General features: G+C 31.4%; 2 protein-coding genes across 2 annotated transcripts; one reads left to right on the top strand and one right to left on the bottom strand.

Annotated features, from left to right (window-relative positions):
• Window positions 1–104: 104 nt before the first annotated feature.
• Window positions 105–10,355, top strand: LOC106062474 (methionine aminopeptidase 1-like). The gene is made up of 13 exons (XM_056021744.1): window positions 105–252; window positions 1,918–1,969; window positions 2,645–2,736; window positions 2,841–2,901; window positions 3,088–3,179; window positions 3,473–3,556; window positions 3,859–3,926; window positions 4,435–4,505; window positions 5,623–5,754; window positions 6,311–6,416; window positions 6,642–6,679; window positions 7,550–7,615; window positions 8,773–10,355. The coding sequence occupies exons 1-13, from the start codon at window positions 136–138 to the stop codon at window positions 8,943–8,945; spliced, it is 1,152 nt and encodes a 383-aa protein (XP_055877719.1). The 5' UTR covers window positions 105–135; the 3' UTR covers window positions 8,946–10,355.
• A 2,597-nt stretch (window positions 10,356–12,952) lies between these two features.
• LOC106062559 (thymidine kinase, cytosolic-like) lies at window positions 12,953–17,858 on the bottom strand. Its single transcript, XM_013220886.2, has 7 exons — window positions 17,640–17,858; window positions 16,458–16,489; window positions 15,227–15,340; window positions 14,919–15,012; window positions 14,733–14,822; window positions 14,521–14,640; window positions 12,953–13,885 (listed from the first exon to the last, which is right to left on the bottom strand). The coding sequence occupies exons 1-7, from the start codon at window positions 17,697–17,699 to the stop codon at window positions 13,703–13,705; spliced, it is 693 nt and encodes a 230-aa protein (XP_013076340.2). The 5' UTR covers window positions 17,700–17,858; the 3' UTR covers window positions 12,953–13,702.
• Window positions 17,859–19,609: the final 1,751 nt, after the last annotated feature.

Raw genomic sequence — 19,609 nt, 5'->3', positions numbered from 1 at the left:
ATAATTATAGTTAGTGCATATCTAATTAAACGTTTTAATTAGAATTAGATCAATGTCTAAATTTTTGGAAATATATACTAAGTTCTCCCTCGTTGGCAAGGGACGTAAGCAGTTATTTTTAGCTGATAAAAAAAAATGTCCCTAGCTGTTTCTTCCAGAATTTGTGACAGTCCTGGATGTGGAGAAGCAGCTAAGTTACAGTGTCCGACTTGTATTAAAATCGGAATACCCGGTTCCTATTTTTGTTCTCAGGTAATACACTAATATATTATAGTGTACAAATTAAATAAATAATTAATTGTGAAACTGCCTGGGCTCAGTCACACTCAGTGGCTGGTCATGCGGTATCGACTATTCATTTCATATTCAGTAATTCACTAATTCAGGCTATTGAAGGCTATTCATCACATCAGTATTATTATATTACTATTATTACTATATTATTATTAGTATTCTATCTGATCGGTATGCTCGTACAGTGAGACATACACTCACACTGATACATCATTCTATCATTATCATACAGTCATAGTCATAGTCATGATAATGCCCTCATTTACGGTCATAGTCATAGTTAGTATCATAGGGCTAATAATAATAATGCCAATAATGCTGCTATCACTCTATCATCTATGCCACTTAGGACTGACTTATCTTCTTATCATTATTATCAATGCTCACACTGTCTCAGACTAATCTAGATTATTCTAGATCTTCCTCAGTCGAGCTCACACATCTCCATTTCTAACTGAACTTCCGAAACTTCTAGATTCTAGATCTAGTGTATGCATTTTTTAATTGTATTTCTCTTCTAGAATTTAGGTCATTGGTTAATATGTATGACTGAATGCATGATGCATCTGTAGGATGTAATCATCTTTTTTATAGTAATGTCTGTATGAGTGTATTATATTTAATAAGATAAGATTTATAGTATAAATTATACTAAACATAGATTGACATAGATCTATGTCTATAAAAAAATAATTTTTATTGAGTTAAAGATAGATCTCTAGATTTTGACTAATTTTAGCCTTACTTCATAATTTCCTCAATAGATCGTGATAAAGACAGAAGTAGTACTTATATATTCTCCCATATTCAATATTGTAATCATCTTTTTTGAAGTATTGTCTGTATTTTTAAATTTTTATTTTATAAGATAGATAGTAGTTTGCTAAAAATTTCAAACTGAATTGTTAAAAGGAGCTTGAAAAAATATTTCCAAAAGCGCCTTGTAGAACTGGAAGTTACAGCACATGCGCTAATTTCTGTAATTTCACTTTATATCAAAAATGTAAACTAAGGTTGGAAACCAATCCTTAAGGCCTAGGCCTAAGTTAGTAAGTAGTCTAAAAAGCTTGATCTGCTGGCATAAGAACTTTATTTTCTTCAAAAAAAAATTGAAACCAGAACTAGAGGCTAGATTTAGTCTAGAAATCTAGATCTATTTCTACATTTTAAAATGATTTTAGAAGTTTAACCTAATTACCCGAAATTACTGTATCAATCATTGACGTATGATGTATAATGTAAGTATGTTTAGTTAGAAAATTCAGTTAACTAGTTCTAGATTTGATAAGATCTACTGACTACTCTGTAAGCCAATAAATATTTTTAGTTGGGTAGCATTCATGTGATGTTAATCTCATGTACTATAAATTATTAAATGAAATAGATTACTATTTATGGATTCAAGAGTTATTTGTTTGATGTTTAAATGCTTTTGATGAGTTTTTACATAATATATATATATATACCTTTTAAAAGAAAGATTACAATAGTTTTCTGTGCATCTTTGTGTGTGTTTATCTTGTTCTTTGTTTTAGTTAGGATAGATTTAAATCAAGTTTTGATTTCTAAGTTTCTTTGTTATAATTTTACTTTTCTTTTTTTCTTTTTTTTTCAATTGATCAGGAATGCTTTAAAGGAGCATGGGGTGAACATAAGAAACTACACAAATTGGCCAGTAAGCAAATCATTTATTGTAGACTTTTAGTATAAATAATTAATAATAATAATGATTAGTAATTTTTCTTAAACAGGTTTTTTTTTTCTCAGATAGTTTGTTGTTTTTTGTTTTTTTTCTTGTGAAATTTTACTTACCCCCCTGTAAAGCTAACACTCCAGACTTTCCTACATTTCCTCCTGAAATAAAAAATGGCTTTAGATTGAGTGTTGTTTGGCCTTTAGTTTATTGGCTGTTTTTTTTTTAATTCTGTAGATTGTTTTGGGTGTCTTTCACATTTTTCCGAGACACACCTGTCAGTAATGTTAACATTCTATGTCAGTCAAATGCAAGTCTTTCTTGCACATTGCCCCTTACATTGTTCATGAATTCATAGTGTATAGTCTAGAGTTAGTAAAAAAAAGTATTATACAACTATTAAATTGATACTATGCTCTGTGCTACTAAAACTGTAATGGTATCTACATTAAAACTTTGGTTTACTATTTATCTTCTCTAATAAATGTAATCTTCAGTTTGAAAATGTTGGCATTTAATTATTTCATCATGAAATTTGCATTTATCTAAATTCTGGTACTTCTGTAGCTTCTTTGCGCCTATGTAGATCTGAAATTTTATAATATATGTAACTATATTATTGTCTTATCCAACTGTAACTGTGTATTATTCTAACAGAAGCTCAAGAAAATGGAGAAAAATCTGACAATGACAATTATAATCCTTGGCCAGGTTTTCGTTTTACAGGCAGCTTACGTCCTGCACCTCTGGTAAGGACATAGGTCATGTACACAATTTTATTTAACAAATATATGATAGTTGTATGGATGAGATTTTGTTCAATATAACAAATAATTTTAATGATTGCTACTAGAGTGCCACAAGGACAGTGCCTGATAACATAACAAGACCTGATTACGCAAACCATCCCAATGGTAAGAGAATCAACTATCATACAGAACCTCTACAAACTAACAAGAAATATAAAAAAATTATAGACAAAGTTTAAGATAGATACAAATATTTGCTGAAGATTTTTTTCCTTAGTTTTTTTAATACATGCATTTGGTCAAGTGTGTCAAAAATATTTCATATAGTCGATTGAAATATTTTCTTATTAGGTATATCAGAAAGTGAAAAACAAATGAGAGGTACTACCAATATTAGAATCTTAACAGACGAGGAACAGGAAGGGATGAGAACAGTCTGTAGGGTAACGCAACCTTTACTGTTGTATGCTTCATAACGTTACCTTTACTTTCGTCCCTTATTTACTTGACTTTAAAAGTTGATAAAACTGAATTTCCTAATTGATTAAGAAGTTGATAAAAATAAATGTCTAAATGATAGAGAAAAAGATAATTCTCTAGTATCTGAGTTCATTTTGTTCATCTGTATTTAAAAAAAAAATATATTTGTTCGTTTCGAGATCATGATAAAAATTGTTTTTTGTTTTTTTTATTCCCACTGGTAAATAACAATTTACTTGTACTCCTAATTTTTCAGCTCACCAGAGAAATTTTAGATGTGGCTGCACAGGCCACTGCTGTAGGTGTGACCACAGATGAGATAGATAGATTAGTCCACGAGGTCTGTGAATAATTCTTTTATTGTTGCCATATAAATAATGTTATACAATTAACAACAAATTTGCATTTCGACACAGTAAAATAAAATTACTTCTTGAAAATGTATAGATTAAAGCAATAACAAAGCAATAGTTGTTTTGTTTTTTAAATAAACATTTAAATTGTTAAATTAATTATTTTATAACAAAAATCAGTAAACTACAAGAACTATAGTATGATGCATTTAACATCACAATAATTAGGTAAATGTATTTGAGAAATGACTAGGCTGACATATTAATCTGACACCTACTAAATTCTCAGGCAACTATTGACAGAGATTGTTATCCTTCTCCACTGAATTATTTTGAGTTTCCAAAGTCTTGTTGCACGTACGTTTTTTTTATTTATTTTTATTTTCTATATTTTTATTTCATTTATACCTGAGTACTTTGACAAGCCACTCTTTATGCTATAAAAAAGTATATCATTCTGTTCAGAAAAGATATTTGTCACAAATTGTTATAATATATAAAAGACGGAGGCGCGGTGGCTGAGGGGTAAAGTGATTGGCTTCTGAACTGTCGTCCGGGATTCGAATTCTGTTGAAGACTGGAATTTTTAATTTCGGGATCTTCGGGCGCCTCTGATTCCACCCAGCTCTAATAGGTACCTGACATTAGTTGGGGGAAAAGTAAAGGTGGTTGGTTGTTGTGCTGGCCACATGACACCCTCGTTAACCATAGACCCCAGAATCAGATTACCTTTATATCATCTGCCCTATAGACCATAAGGTCTGAAAGGGGAACTTTACTTTTTTTTTTATTTTTTTATAAAAGACCTTTGATAATGATTCTAATGTTAGGTTGAATTACTAATTGTGTTACTCTATTTTATTAGGTCTATTAATGAAGTCATCTGTCATGGTATACCAGACATGAGACCACTACAAGATGGAGACATTATGAATGGTAAATTCAAATTACTTCTTCAATTCTGTAACATTGTGTAGATGCCTTTAGGGCACCTGTGTTAATTCTTTTACAGCTTCAAGCCATTTGTCTCCAACTTATGTTGCTGAAGTTTAGAAAAGATCATTTTGTGTGTGTGTGTTTTTTTTTAATGTGAATTCTTCTCTCTCTTTTTACTTGTCACTGGCCCTTGTGGGATACCTTTCACAAAAGTCACAAGTTTCAATTATATTCATGATTTGTTTACCATGTTTTTTGTATGTTTTACATATGCAATTCTAAGAAGTTTACAGAAACATTTTGTTATTAGAACACCGATAGATCTCTATAAGAGTCCAAGCTTCTCACCCATACAGGAAGATGGAGACAACAAGTTTTGGTTCTAGTTGTCAGTTCAAAAAAAAAAAATCTTTTGTCGAATACTTTGCTCTATGTCACAGTTCTTTGACCAAACATGCCTCATAACATTAAATACCAGTAACTAAAATGAGTTGTTGGTAACTGTGTAGATATTTTCTTCTCCTTTATTTAAAGGCCAACCCAACATTTGCAGGCTTTTGGGGCTAATCTAAAAGATGTCAAATGATTTTAGTCTTATTCTCTGTATAGATGACATTTATATGATGTATGTTCTCACAGCTGTTAAATTCACTAGCATAATTGATAATAATAATAATTATAGCTTTTATATAGCGCTACTTTCATGCTTATAGCATGCTCAAAGCGCTATGGTCCTATATAATTTGTGGACAGGGGAGGGAGGATATATGGGAGAAGGTTTTCCATGCTGCCTTTAAGCGTTCAGTAAACACAACTCTTCTCGAGTCGGGTGTCAAACCTCAAACCCCCTTCACAAATAGCCAAGCCAAGCTCAAGCATACGTAGCCTCTCGACCACGCTTCCCACTATATATAATTGATTTGTATTGTACTGCATAATCATATTTCAATAGTGAATTACTTTTGTATTGAATTCTGGTTTTACTTACTCGTATCCTTGAAAAAGATTTGTTAAGTTGCAAAAAGTTGTCTGCTGTTCTATTATATTTTTTATGGCAAGGCATCACACATTACAATATTAACATTACTCTCATGTAGTCTGATTTTTGTTTTCCTAGTTGACATCTCAGCTTATCACAGAGGTTACCATGGTGACGCTAATGAAACCTTTTTTGTGGGTAATGTCAGTGAAAATGCTAAGAAGCTTGTCAAAACCACATATGAGTGTCTTAAGTTGGCGATTGATGAAGGTAGGTGTGGATTCTATAGTTGTGTACACCATATTGTAAAGGGGATAATGCTGTAGACCTCATTGTGATACATTAGTTTCTTAATGAAATAAAACAGTGTACGATTTTCACACCAGTATGTTTGTTTTTTGATAGTAGTTTAATAGAAAGTTTAAACAACTTGATAGTGGGTAAACATAGCCTATATGTACTTGAGTGTTGCTTTTCTTTTTAATTTTTGATAAAACTTGGATATAATAAATAAATATTTATATTTAGCATTTTTTACCAAAGGGGAATAGTTTAACTATTTATGTAGCTTACTGTTGATGTGGCCAGCACACTGACATAAGTGTGCATAAAAAAATATCAAGATGCCTGCCAACTTAGTTATAATTTAAAGACAAAAGGCCATTATGTCCATTTAACAGAAGGTCAACCCTTTTCTGCATTGGTGAATTTTTAATGAGGCTACTAGATCTGAAGCCTTGATGTACGGATTTAAGAGATTTGCATATAAAGCTGTTAAAAAAAAAATCCTAACGCAAATTTGAATTAAATTTTCTTTTCCTTCTAGTGAAACCTGGTGTACGCTACAGAGAGATTGGAAATATAATACAGAAGCATGCCCAGGCCAATGGTTTCTCTGTGGTGAGAAGTTACTGTGGACATGGCATCAATGAGTAGGTTTGCTTTTTCTGGGTTTTTGATTTGATGAATAATACATATTTTTATTTGTAACTGTTTAGAAACTAATTTTGTAAGACTTGGCTGTTTCACAAACGAATTTTTCCATATTCCTAGAGTGTTGAAGATTTGTAACTTATGACAAATAGAAAAGGTTTTTATCACAAAAATGTACTTTGTATGTGAATTTAACTCTTGATATCTTGTTTTGTCCATGACAGATTGTTTCACACTGCTCCAAGTGTACCTCACTATGGAAGTAAGTTAATTATATATGATCTAAACATTTTTAATAGATACCACTGGTAGCTCGTGTACTATTGGTATTTAGCTTAGCTTCACACTATAAATTGTTGGCAGCCTGAACTTAGTTCTTTGCTTACTGAACTTGCATTCGTTGAAATATGCCAGCACAAGACACTCAAACACCCCCTGAGCAATTGTCAAAGTCAGACACATCACTTGTGAGAGTAAAGATGTAGCAACATGTTCACATTTTTTTGGGGCATGTCACGCAGGTTTTGGCCTGTCACACAGGTTTTGGAATGTCACATGGAATTAGTTATTTATAAGTTTTTTCCTTCTTCAAAAATATGAAAGATTAAATGGCACAAAAAAAACAACAGTTAAGCAACAGAATTAAAAAAAATTTTTTTGTACATTGAACATTTTTAATATTGAACAATTGATGAATTTTGTGTTAATTTTTGTATATCACATAAACAAATGACCTTACATCATCTGCCCTATAGAACACAAGGTCTAAAAGGGGGAACTTTACTTTTTTTGTTTTTTTACGAGGGACATTTTTAGAACAGTCTCTTTCATAAATTTAGAATTAAGTCCCCTCTGTCTAGTATAATGACATAATAAAAAGTTATATTAGTAGATAAATTTCAGTCTACAACTCTAGGGACATGTGTAGGATGTAATCATATTTTTGAGTAACGTCTGTTTTATAAGATAATAATAAGAAAAAAATAGGCATGAGGTAATAAAAATTATCAAAATTTCAAAGAGAAAATTATATCTGAGGCTTGGCCCAAAGCCGCCATTCAATAATGTTTAGTGTTATCCACTGTGATTTAGTAATTTCATATTAGTAATGTCTTTTTATATTTTGTGTTAGAAAATAAAGCAATAGGAATAATGAAGCCTGGTCAGGTATTTACCATTGAGCCCATGATTAATGAAGGTGAGTTAAACCTGCATGTCTCTTCATTACTATAATGTCACTAACGCTTGTTTAATTAATTCAATGCTTATTTTGATTCTGACCTATTGTTGAAATTCAGCTTAGCATCTCAAGCCCACTTAAAATTACAAATATTAGTGGTATCCTTCCACCCCAGTGACATGGAGGGCCCTGGCCTGCTTCAACACATCTTTCCATTCTGATCTATCCTGGGCTTTTTATCTCCATGCCTGAACTCTTAGCTGTTATAGATCTGCATCTACATTATCAATCCATCATATTCATAGTCTGCCTTTGGAGCGCCTATTTTTTGTTTTCGCAGGTATTCTATTTTGGCTTGGGTTCCCTGACATTCTTTCATGCTGACCTGCCCAACAAAATCTGTCCTTTTTTTTTCCATATTAATGAAGGATTCTTCATATAACTGGTATATCTCTCTGTTAGCACTTGTCCTCCATCCAGTTTCATCTTGTATGGCACCAAACATTTTTCTGAAGATTTTCCTTTCCCATAGATTTTCTTTAGTTTTGTAAGTTTCCAGGTTTCAATTGCATACATGGCTACTGGTTTTATGATGGTTTTGCAAATAGTTTTCTTTTTGCTGGGATTTATACAAAGCTCTGTTGCTTGCCACTAGTTGTTCTTTTATTTCTGACAGTAGTTTATTTTAAAAAACTTATCAAACTTCCTAAATTCAATTTAACATCACAAGCTCACTTAAAATTTCAGCATAATAACTAAGTGAAATTAGAATAGAGAAAGTAACATCACAAGCCCACTTTAAATTGAAAATTTCAGCATAATAACTAAGTGAAATTAGAATAGAGAAAGTAACATCACAAGCCCACTTTAAATTGAAAATTTCAGCATAATAACTAAGTGAAATTAGAATAGAGAAAGTAACATCACAAGCCCACTTTAAATTGAAAATTTCAGCATAATAACTAAGTGAAATTAGAATGGAGAAAGTAACCCTTTTGTTTAAAAATGATAATATTATTGACTTTTTGTTGTAATGTCTTTTTAAAGAGGGCATACACTTTTTTTTTTTTCTGTAATAGGTGAGTATGTATGCTATGAGGAACCAGGTTTAAGTGAAGTACCTGTCTCTTGTGTTACTGTGTTTTAATCTATTTTTTTATTTAACATAATTTAAGGTACATGGAGAGATGAACTGTGGCCAGACAACTGGACTGCGGTCACTCAGGATGGTAAATTGTCTGCACAGTTTGAGCATACACTGCTGGTCACAGAGATAGGCTGTGAGGTCCTCACCCGCCGCTTGGACAATAATGGCCAACCCCATTTTATGGATACAATGAGTTCATGAGGTCATGTATTTCTGCAACATCAAAAACTCTTACAAAGCATTAATTTTACCTTCAAAGTCTAGATCTAGAATATCCAAAAAATACTTTTCCTCCCGCCATTCAAGTTCAAGGTTAATTTAAGAAATAGGATTTACGTTTTCAGTCTGTTTTTTTTTTTACTTGTGCAATTTATTTTTAGAAACATAATTTTTATTCCTGCTCAGAATACTTTTTTTGGGAGAATTCTGCAAAAAGGGTACAAAGAAATATGCTCCAAGTAAAAAGTCACAATATTTTAATAACATTTTTCACATTATTTAAACTAGCTAACGAAACAGTCGCAATAAGAAGAAAAAAAGAATGGAACATAAAAAGATTTTACAGTTTTTAAAAATTTAATTTGATATTTTTTTAAATTGTTATATTTATAATCCTGAGTGATTTATTTGATTTGTTTGTTCATAATTCAGACTGATGACGTTGATTTTATTCTGTCGTCACGGTGATGAATCATTTCATCTATGCTTTTGTTTTGAGCTAAATAGTTTGTTTCTGTTCATCCATCTAGTTACATTGATTCATCTTGTTTGGGAAGTATTTAAAAACTAAATTTGTTGATAATATTTTAATACCATAAAATGAAATACATTTGATCTTTTTTTAAGTAGCCTATAACCGAGTAGGTAGGGGGTTATAATGTCCCCTATTCTTTTATTAAATCTCTTTACTCTACAATGAAATGGCCATGATGATTGAATAAGCATTTTAATTATTCAATCCTGAAAATAGTAGTGAAGTAGTGGGGAAAAAAATGTTTTCCTCTGAGGTCTAGTATTGTATGGGATAGATGATGTAGAGTTGACAATTTTGTTTTGACCTACTGTTAGCAAGATGTCAAGTGGCCACCACAACGACCAACCTCCTTGACTTTATAGTATAAGTTACAGGCATATTCCCAATAATTGTGATTGACTCATGAATGTTCCCAGCCTTCACTGAGATCCTGGCTCTCTAGTTTGGAAGTCAAGTGTTTAGCTACTGGGCCCTTCATAGTTGGGGTTCTTTTTAAGATATTAGTGTCTTCTTGATTTACATTTGATTGATGGCATTGAAAACAAAAAAGTGTGTTAACTCCCTTGTGATAGAATGGTGTGTGCTATACATGTGTGGAGTGTCTGGTAAGAGTTATCTGATTTTGAAAATAAACCCAACAGTTATATAAAGATGATATTTTAAAGTGTGAACTTTATCTGTATGTCATTAAAACATATGTTTACCTACTTGAACAATGATTGTATAAACAATACTAAATAGTTTTTTTATGGTGTTTGTTCTATTTAAGCAAACAAGCATCAGAGTTCAAATTAGTAGTTTGTTTTATATCTGCAAAACTGATTTCAAACAACATTAAAATCTTTGTAAAAAAAAAATGAGTGTCTCTTCCATTGAAAGCCTGTCTGGCATTAAGTTTAGTACAAATTACAAATAAAAACACCTTCTCAAAATTACATTTAAATTATGTGACGAGATTCCTACACAGCCTCAGATTCTGTCTATCACCACGAGAAGGTACTGCTTGATGTGAAGAGGCTGTGTACTGGCAAGGGAGACTTACAAATTGCTCTCCTTTCACAGATATTAGCCAGCGGTGGCAACAAGATAAGCTACCACACTAGACACTTCATGTAACAAGTAAAGATCCCTTTTCAGACCTTTTGGTCTATAGGGCAGATGATGTAAAGGTCATCTGTTTCTGTAGCCTTCGGTTAACGAGGGTGTCATGTGGCCAGCACAACGACCAACTGCCTATACTTTTCCCAAACCAATGCCAGGTACCCATTAGAGCTGGGTGGACTCAGAGGGGACCAAAAATCCTGAAATTAAAAATCTTAGTCTTCACCAAGATTCGATCCCCAGACCCCAGTTCAAAAGCCAAGCAATTTACCACTCAGCCACTGCTCCCCCAGACACTTCATGTGGATTTTTAAAATAAGGTGGCAAGATAAACCAAAACAATGAGGAATAGTTGTGAAGAGCAGGGTGCCACGACATCTCCCCTGTTGTCATCAGCAGACACCTTGACTGGTTTGGTCAAGAATGCCACAAGGTAGACATTATCTATGGTGATCCAATAGAAGGCAGCAGAGCTGCTGGTCGCCCACTTTAAAGGTATACTTACATGTAAATGTGGCATTAAGGTCTTCAAAAAAGACACTAACAAATGGGGGAAAAAAAGCGCTGAATATATCCACATGGAGAGCAAGCATAAAGATAGGGTTCTGGATTGTAGATGGCATACACACCAGAAGCAAAAAGAAGGGTAAAAGTGCAACAGCGCCTTGTAACTGGATGCTCAACCTGTGATCCTAGCTGTGTATCAAGGATGGGCCTCTTAAGTCACATAAGTAGCCAAGGGGAAAGATTTTTCTCTCTAGAAGTAAAATGCTAGAGATATTCCTAAGCTAATAAAATTATATAATAATAGTCTTAGTGTCACTACTGTTAATGAAATTAAAGCATTAGTTTATGTAACAGTGATAACAACTGACCCCTACTATTACAAACACATTGTGAATTGTTGTATACTGGGTACATTATTATTTAAAGCTCTATTTGATATGCCTGATGTCCACCCTTTGATACAACTGCATCTTGTTAAGTATTCTCATTCCTAGCTGTGTAAAGAGAGGAAGATATGTACCATATCCTGCTTATCAAATAATAGTAGGTCTAACCTCTAAATTTGCAATGTAAATAAGTAGATCTAGATCAAATTGGCTAATCAGATCAAAGGTAAATGCATTCTGTATCGTTCTAAATAACAAAAAAACACCGAGATTGTTTGTTTATATTCTATTCTATAACTAGCTAAAATTTAAAAATATCAGATGTTCCTTCAGAACCTCCTAGAAGACAGAATATGGAAGAGGAGTATGCTTAGAACTTGGGGGCCATCACGTTGACAGACCAAAGAACAAACACACGAACCGACAGTGTGTCAAGGTACTGGTACCATACATGTTAATTAGAGACAGCTGGTTGTGTCAAGGTACTGGTACCATACATGTAAATTAGAGACAGCTGTGGTGCATTTAATATTTCCATTCATGTAATGCATATTAAATGTAAACTCTTAGGATGTAATAATTTGCAATTCTGAAGGAACATCCGAAACATCCTTGGTAGATAGGTAAAGAAACATTTTAATAATCAGCAATGTAAGAAATGAGAAACGTTGACCTAATTTTCTTTAAAAAAACAAAATAAAAACCTTCCTACACTCTTAAAATAAATCTCATTTTCTTACCATTTTTAATAGTGGTGGGCAATAATAAGTAAAGTATAGTTACATTTAAATATTAATAAACATTTTCTAATGGATTTCAATTTTTCACATTATACATTTGTAACTTTTTTTTTCTCTATTGCAAGTCTCAAACTAACTCAAGTACTAGTCATGGTAATACAAAATGTCTAAACCAATGTGAGAATTTTTTGTTTTTATTTATTGTAATAAATTGCTTAAAAACTAGCTAAAGCCCAAAGTATCCTGTAGTGAAATGTTTCCTACATACTTCTGGCACAAGTTGAAAAAAAACAACAATGTTGTCATCATTGAGAGGAGTGGGCAAACTTGAGACTCAATCTGAACATGAACTGAACTAAGAGGTTACAGAGCCTGGAATGCTGAAGCAACACCAGGAAAGTAAAATGGCTTGGCAAGGGTCAAGGAACAGATGTAAGATAATGCTATTCCTCGATAAAACTGTTTCTCATGACATTACTTCCATTACCAGTATAGGTAAAGCACCCAAAGTTTCCCTAAGGTAATTGACCCCCAGCCGCGCCAAGCCCCAAGTCATAACAACATGTAAGAGTTATTGGCGAAAAAGACTCATTCTTGACCTTTAAGAGAAGGTTTTCCTAAAACCTACTCACTTCTGCTTAAAGGGTATCAAATAGATTCCATGCAAAGGCCATGTGGCAGCCTACCAACACATACTGTTTCACAGCTATATACAAATAAGGTATACATAATTTTATATATATATTTACTTATAAAGCTCATACAGGTATAAATAAAATAATAGATAATGAAATGGCACAAACATGTCTATAACTTTGAAAAAAAAGTCAAAAACAATGATTTCACAAGGCAGTGTTCAGTACACATAAGTGAAACAGGAAACTAGGCTGACAACAAAGGTAGGTAATATTTACAATTACATACAAACTAAAAGAAATAAGAAATATTTACATTAAAAATTGTGGTTATGAAAAGAGATGTTTTTGCACGATGAAACTTCACAAAACATTTAGAAAATATTAATAAATATATATAAATAAAATCAAGCACTGGGACTAAAAGGTTTAATTATTGTAAAATCAAAGAGAATTCTATGCATGAGGTGAAAATATGTGTAAACAGTAAATTAAAATTGTGCATACAAACTAATAATGAATAACTTGCCTAAAAAAACATTGACTAACTGAGTAGTAAGTTAACAATATCAGGTGTAATACAGGAAAGCTTTGACTCTGACCTGCCTTAACATAAGGTATTACGGACAGAGCCTCAGTTTATGAATAAAAACTAAACTACAGGTATGCCAAAGCCTTTTTTTCTCTCACTTGAGCTTGATATTAAAATTTTTGTTAAAAGTTTTCTTTAATAATAAAACCATAACAAATATTAGTCATGCACACAGATTTATCCATTCTATGTCTTCAAATTCCCTTTGAGCAGCGGAACTCTTGAAACAACAACAAGAGTGAGTTACAGTAGTGGTGCATTCTCTACCTCCATTGTCTCATCGTTGGTAAACAATTTCTTGGTGGTAGCAGACAAAGTTTCCTTATTTACATTTACTGGCTTCAGTGGTGTCCTCTTTTTGTTGGGAGAGGTAAAACATTGTCTGCAAACTGCTAAATACTTCTCTGAACCTCCAATTACCTCCACCTGCATTAAATAAAAAAATTGTTCAGCCATGTCAAAACACTAACATCCAAAATGAAATAATATAAAATTGGAATTTGAAAAGTGATATAATAATAATCTTTATTATCCGTAAGGAAATTTGTCTTACAATTTGTGCATTACCAAACAAAAAACATTATAACTATAAGAAACCAAAGTGTACGTTCACACCAGACTCACTCATAATTTACATGTGACAAAGTTTGTACCAGATTGTTCTTATTTAATGATTTGATTGCCAGGGGAACAAAAGAGTGTTTGTGTCTGTTTGTCTTTGCTATCGGTGTCTTGTATCTCTTTTGTGATGGTAAAATCACAAAATCACTCTCCACATGTATATATGATACCTAAGTGATATGATCCAGTATGGAGATTTCACTTTAGCTCAACAATAAAGGCTTAACTTCAAAAATGTTTTTAAAAGACATGTACAAAGTTATAATAAAAAAAAATAAGACTAAGACTGCTTTATTGATCTTTACGGAAATTTGTTGTGATTACAAGGACTCTTTTCTCATATAAAGACAACACAACAGAAAAATACACATAAATACAACAGACAACATAAAGAGTTCATACAACACTAGTCCTGTATTTTAAATTGATTGAGAACCCACCTCAGTTTCTGATCCTTTTCGTTTTGTAAACGAAGCCTCATTGTAACAGTTCATACAGACAGCAGTTAGCTTCAATACATGTTCAGCCAGTGGGACTAAATTTAGAATATCTCCGAAACCCTGAGTGAAAGAAAAAAAAAAAACATAAAACTTTTTTAACAGTACCGGTAGTTTGATTATGAAAAAACATTAAATCACACACACCAGTATACCTTTTTTTGAAATGTCCCATCCAGTGCAGCAACTATCACAATTTTACCTTGATTGGCCAGTTTATCACAAAACTGAACAATATCTGGAAACTATAACAGCAAATAGAGAAACAAATATTTAACTTATTTAAAAAAAAAATGCTATTTCAATAACTAGTAGAATTAAATGACTTAAAAGAAACATACAAATTGTCCTTCATCAATGCCAATTACATCATGTTTCAAGGCTTCAGACTGAAGATCTGACAATATTTCAGCTGAAATTGCCGCTAATGTTTGCCTATATAGAGAAAAATGAAAATTTATTTAAAAGGTATTTCACAATTTTAAAAATTCTATTTCAAACTAGAAAGTTAAACTGAAATGCCAACATCAACAAATGAAATGTGGAGACTAGTAATAATTTTAAAATTTACAATAAATGAGTTGCATTTAACATAACTATTGATGTATTGAAATATTATTGATACGTTGTTTTTTTTCAATTCAATTACCTATCATGAGTTGCAATTCCATTAAGATCATAACGGATATCTTTAGCATATTTGATAATAAGACAACGGTAGTTTGCTATCTGATACCGTTTCATTCTCCTCATCAACTCTGTCCTGTTGATTTTATAAAAAACACAAATATAACAATAATGTATGAATATTTTTTTCATGCTAAGGGAGACTGATTAAATGAAAGAGTAATAAAATAAGAGTAAATCTATCTTTTTTTTTTTTTTGTAAAATATAAAACTGAATAGCTGATGTATTAATAAACTTTTTTATGTGTTAGTACTGGCTTCACTTAGGGATTTATATTTGAAGATTATGGTTCAGTGTTTTATGTATAATTGCTATCTTACTTTTAAGTCTTCTATTCCTGAAGGCTTTCTAAACTTAGTGATTTTACTAAAGGTGTTACTCTAGTCAAATGTGAATATTTGCTTGTTATGAATCTCACTGCTTTATTTTGTGTCTGTTCCAGTTTCTCAATGTTTTCTTAAGATGAGGGGTCCCAAATCATTTCCTGATTATAATTCAAATAAATTATGGGAATTATGGAATGAAAATTTCTGTGTGCTTTAAATCTCACCCCCTCCAACAATTCAACAGATTGGTGATGCTCAAGAATCCATCAACAGTCTTGATTTCAATCATCAAATTGTGAATGGTGTAAAATGTCAATCATGACATCAAGTAGTTAGCCTGATTAGTAAGCCCAGGGAAGGACAAAGGATAATTAACACCCCCAGCTTCACTATCTCAAGAATCAGCCCTCTGTCATACACCAGACAATATGATGATCAATATGCAGCCTGCAGGTAGTGTTGTAATCACTAATACTATATTTATTCGATTAAATCTATTGATACTTTCTAAATTCTGTCTAAGTTGTAAACTGACAAAAAAGAGTAACAATGGCATCAATGCCATCCATCATTAAGTCTTAAAAGTAAAGTCCAAACCATATGAAAAGAAAATAAAAATCTCAAACATAAAATAATAAAAATTAAAATGAAGTAGCTACTCTCCGAGACTCTCGTATTTAACAAGTAACAAGTCCATCTGATCTAATAGTCTAGTATCTAGATGTATCAGTAACATTAAAATATTCAATTTATTGATTATCAATATTTTATGTATATATTAATTTAGACTCTTATTCTTTAGATTCTTGATCTAGATCTATTAAGTATTTAACTGAGTATATTAATATCATTGAAAAGAAACATACGTTTTTCCAGAGAACATTGGTCCAAAAATAATCTGGAAAAAAAAAAAAAAAAGGTTAGAAACATTTCAATTTGAAATTTGTCTGGAGTCAACTCTAGAATACTCTTTCTCTAGATTTATAAAGATTCTAATCTAGATCTACTCTATAGTCTATTATTAGTTTAGTATTATTACTATTATCAATATAATTAAAATAATTAAATTATCTTCTATATTAACTTGTTAGTAAAAAAAAATTAGTCTTTCTAGTCTATGTATGACTAAGTATGAGTATTGAGTATGAATACTGTGATATATAGAATTAATAGAAATAGAGATACTAATTTTAACTAATACTTCTCTATTTTATATAGTACCTAATAGGGACTATAGGACGGTCGGTAATAGTCTAATACTCACTCAATAGTATTATAATAATTATAGATTAATATAGATCTAGTAGAATCTATATAATAGTATATATAGATCTATAAAAATAATATATATTTAAGAATATAATAATATATTTTTATTATATAGATCTAGAATCTAGATCTATTGATACACTGTCAGAGCCCTGTCACCTGTGTCCTGTGTATACTGTTAGTGTATAGATTATAGATCTAGAATAGTATAGATTTAATAGATCTACTCAGTATTGACAGTATAAATAGTATAATAATGATTATAAAAAATAATGAGTCATGAGTAGATGATAATCTAGTAGATTCTAGATCTATTATATTCTATACTGACTATACAGTACTATACTATAGATATAATTATTTTACTATATTATAAATTATATCATATTAGATTTAATTAGATCTATATGACTTATATGAGACTAAATAATAGTAATAGTACACTTACAGTCTTCAGTACTGTAACTTACGTCATAAGTCATGATAAGTACTTAAAGTAGTGATAGTAATAGTAGTGTAACGTAACTTGACGTAAGTCAAGTGTAATAACTTTTCTTAACTGTACTCACTCAGACTCAGTCACTGTAGTCTGTACTTATTAATTTTATTAGACTACATCTTCTAGAATCTAGATTAGATCTAGACTAGATCTAAGACTAGAATCACTAGATCTAAGACTAGAATGTCACTAGAATCACTGGATCTAAGACTAACTCTGACTAAGTTAAGTCGTTAAGAGTAAAAACTAAGAGATTTAGTAATTTAGAAATTTAGATTACCTGAATTTGGCCAGAAGAAGTATTTTTTAAATGTACATGCGGGTTGAATTGGGAAGACATTCTAGATCTAAATGTTGATTGTTGAAAGTATAATTAAAACTAAATAAATCCAAATGATTAAAAAATTTACAAGACTAGATGGTCTATGTGATATGTCTATTCCAGTATCTATGTTGAAATTTTGGCGCTACAATTCGCGTGATGTGTTCTTCCTCTCAGTAATACAAAGAAGGTAGATCTAGTTATACCATGACCGAAAATACCCAGATTTCACTCCAGTGACAAGTCGTGGAAATGTCACTTCAGAAATAAAGAAGATTACGTTTTAGCCTAATTCTCCTGTTGGTGAAAACTATTGGCGCGATGTAGGAGCGAAGCAGGACGTTTTGGCGCAGTGGACCTCTTGGTGTTAGATGCTTTAGACATATATATGTTTTAATTTTGTTATGTCTTTAAAAAGAATGATCCACATCTCTGTTTGTGTATGCAATAAACAATAAAAACAACACAAGACACAGACATTTTACAAAGAGAATTAGATGAATTACAGAAATGGGAATCAAATTGGAGCATGTCTTTCCACCCAGAAAAATGTCAGTTGTTAAGAGTAACAAAAAAACTAAAACAAATTAATTCCACTTATCTTATTCATGGCAAACCAGTAACACAGACTAAAAACGCAAAATACCTAGGTGTTATAATAAATGAAAAACTGTCATGGAATCCACATATTGATGAAACTACAAAAAAATCAAACAAAGCATTAGGATTTATTAAAAGAAATTTCTATAAATCAAATAAGAACATAAAACTAAAATGTTATTTAACCTTGGTTAGGCCAATAATAGAATATGCATCCTCTGTTTGGGACCCCTCAACTCAAGAAAACATTAAGAAACTAGAACAGACACAAAATAGAGCAGTGCGATTCATAACAAACGAATATTCACATTTGACTAGAGTAACACCTTTAGTAAAATCACTAAATTTAGAAAGTCTTCAGGACAGAAGACTCAAAAGTAAAGTAGCAATAATACATAAAACACTGAACCATAATCTTCAAATACAAAAACAAAATTTAATAAAATACTCTGAAAGACACAAAGATAAAGGCACATTCCTCGTCCCATATGCTAGGACAAATTTGTACAAATACTCCTTCTTCCCTAGTGCTATTAGAGCATGGAATGGGTTGCCTGAGCTAGCCAGGAAAACCAGTGACTTGGCAGAATTTAAGTCATTGGTTAATATGCATGACTAAATGCATGACGCGTAGGACGTAATCATCTTCTTTTTTGAAGTAACGTCTGTATTATATAAGATAAGAAGATGCGTGCGTTTGTTTTCAAGCGTAACCTATTATATGAATAATGATAATTATTTTTAGTATTTTACCCATTAGATTTAGGACTTATAAAAATAGATTGTTTTATATGTATCTATTGTTAGTTTCATTTTTTTAGCGAACGATCTGAGTCTCCTTTAGCTTAGTACTATACACATAAAATGTCTATGCTTAGTACATTTGCTTTATAAAACAAAATGAATTACTTTTTACAAAGCTTATATCAACTCGCTCTGTCTAGTAAAAAGTTTGAACTTTTTTTTCTCCCATTTCCTATTCTCGGATCAAATTGAAACTTTGCACAATTATTCATTGTACCTGACAAGACATTATTAATCAATAAAAAAAATTAACCAATTAGTTAATTAATTTTTGGTCATTGATTATTTTGTTTGATATCGAAATAAGAGGAATAACTGCTATTTGATGAGGTATGTAGATATATATATATATATGGATTTATTCCCCTTATTACGTTTTTGAAACTTTTTTCCTCACATTTTCCATTCTCGGATAAAGTTGAAAATATGCATAATTTTTCATATTCGATGATAATACACGAATCACTAAAAAAAAATTAACCAATTCGTTAATCAATTAGTACTAATTATTTAATTTTGTTATA

The sequence above is a fragment of the Biomphalaria glabrata genome, chromosome 2 (assembly GCF_947242115.1).
Source record: "Biomphalaria glabrata chromosome 2, xgBioGlab47.1, whole genome shotgun sequence".
In the NCBI taxonomy this organism is placed as follows: domain Eukaryota; kingdom Metazoa; phylum Mollusca; class Gastropoda; family Planorbidae; genus Biomphalaria; species Biomphalaria glabrata.
The sequence above is the reverse complement of the archived record's forward strand: the minus strand, read 5'-3'. Positions and strand labels throughout refer to the sequence as shown.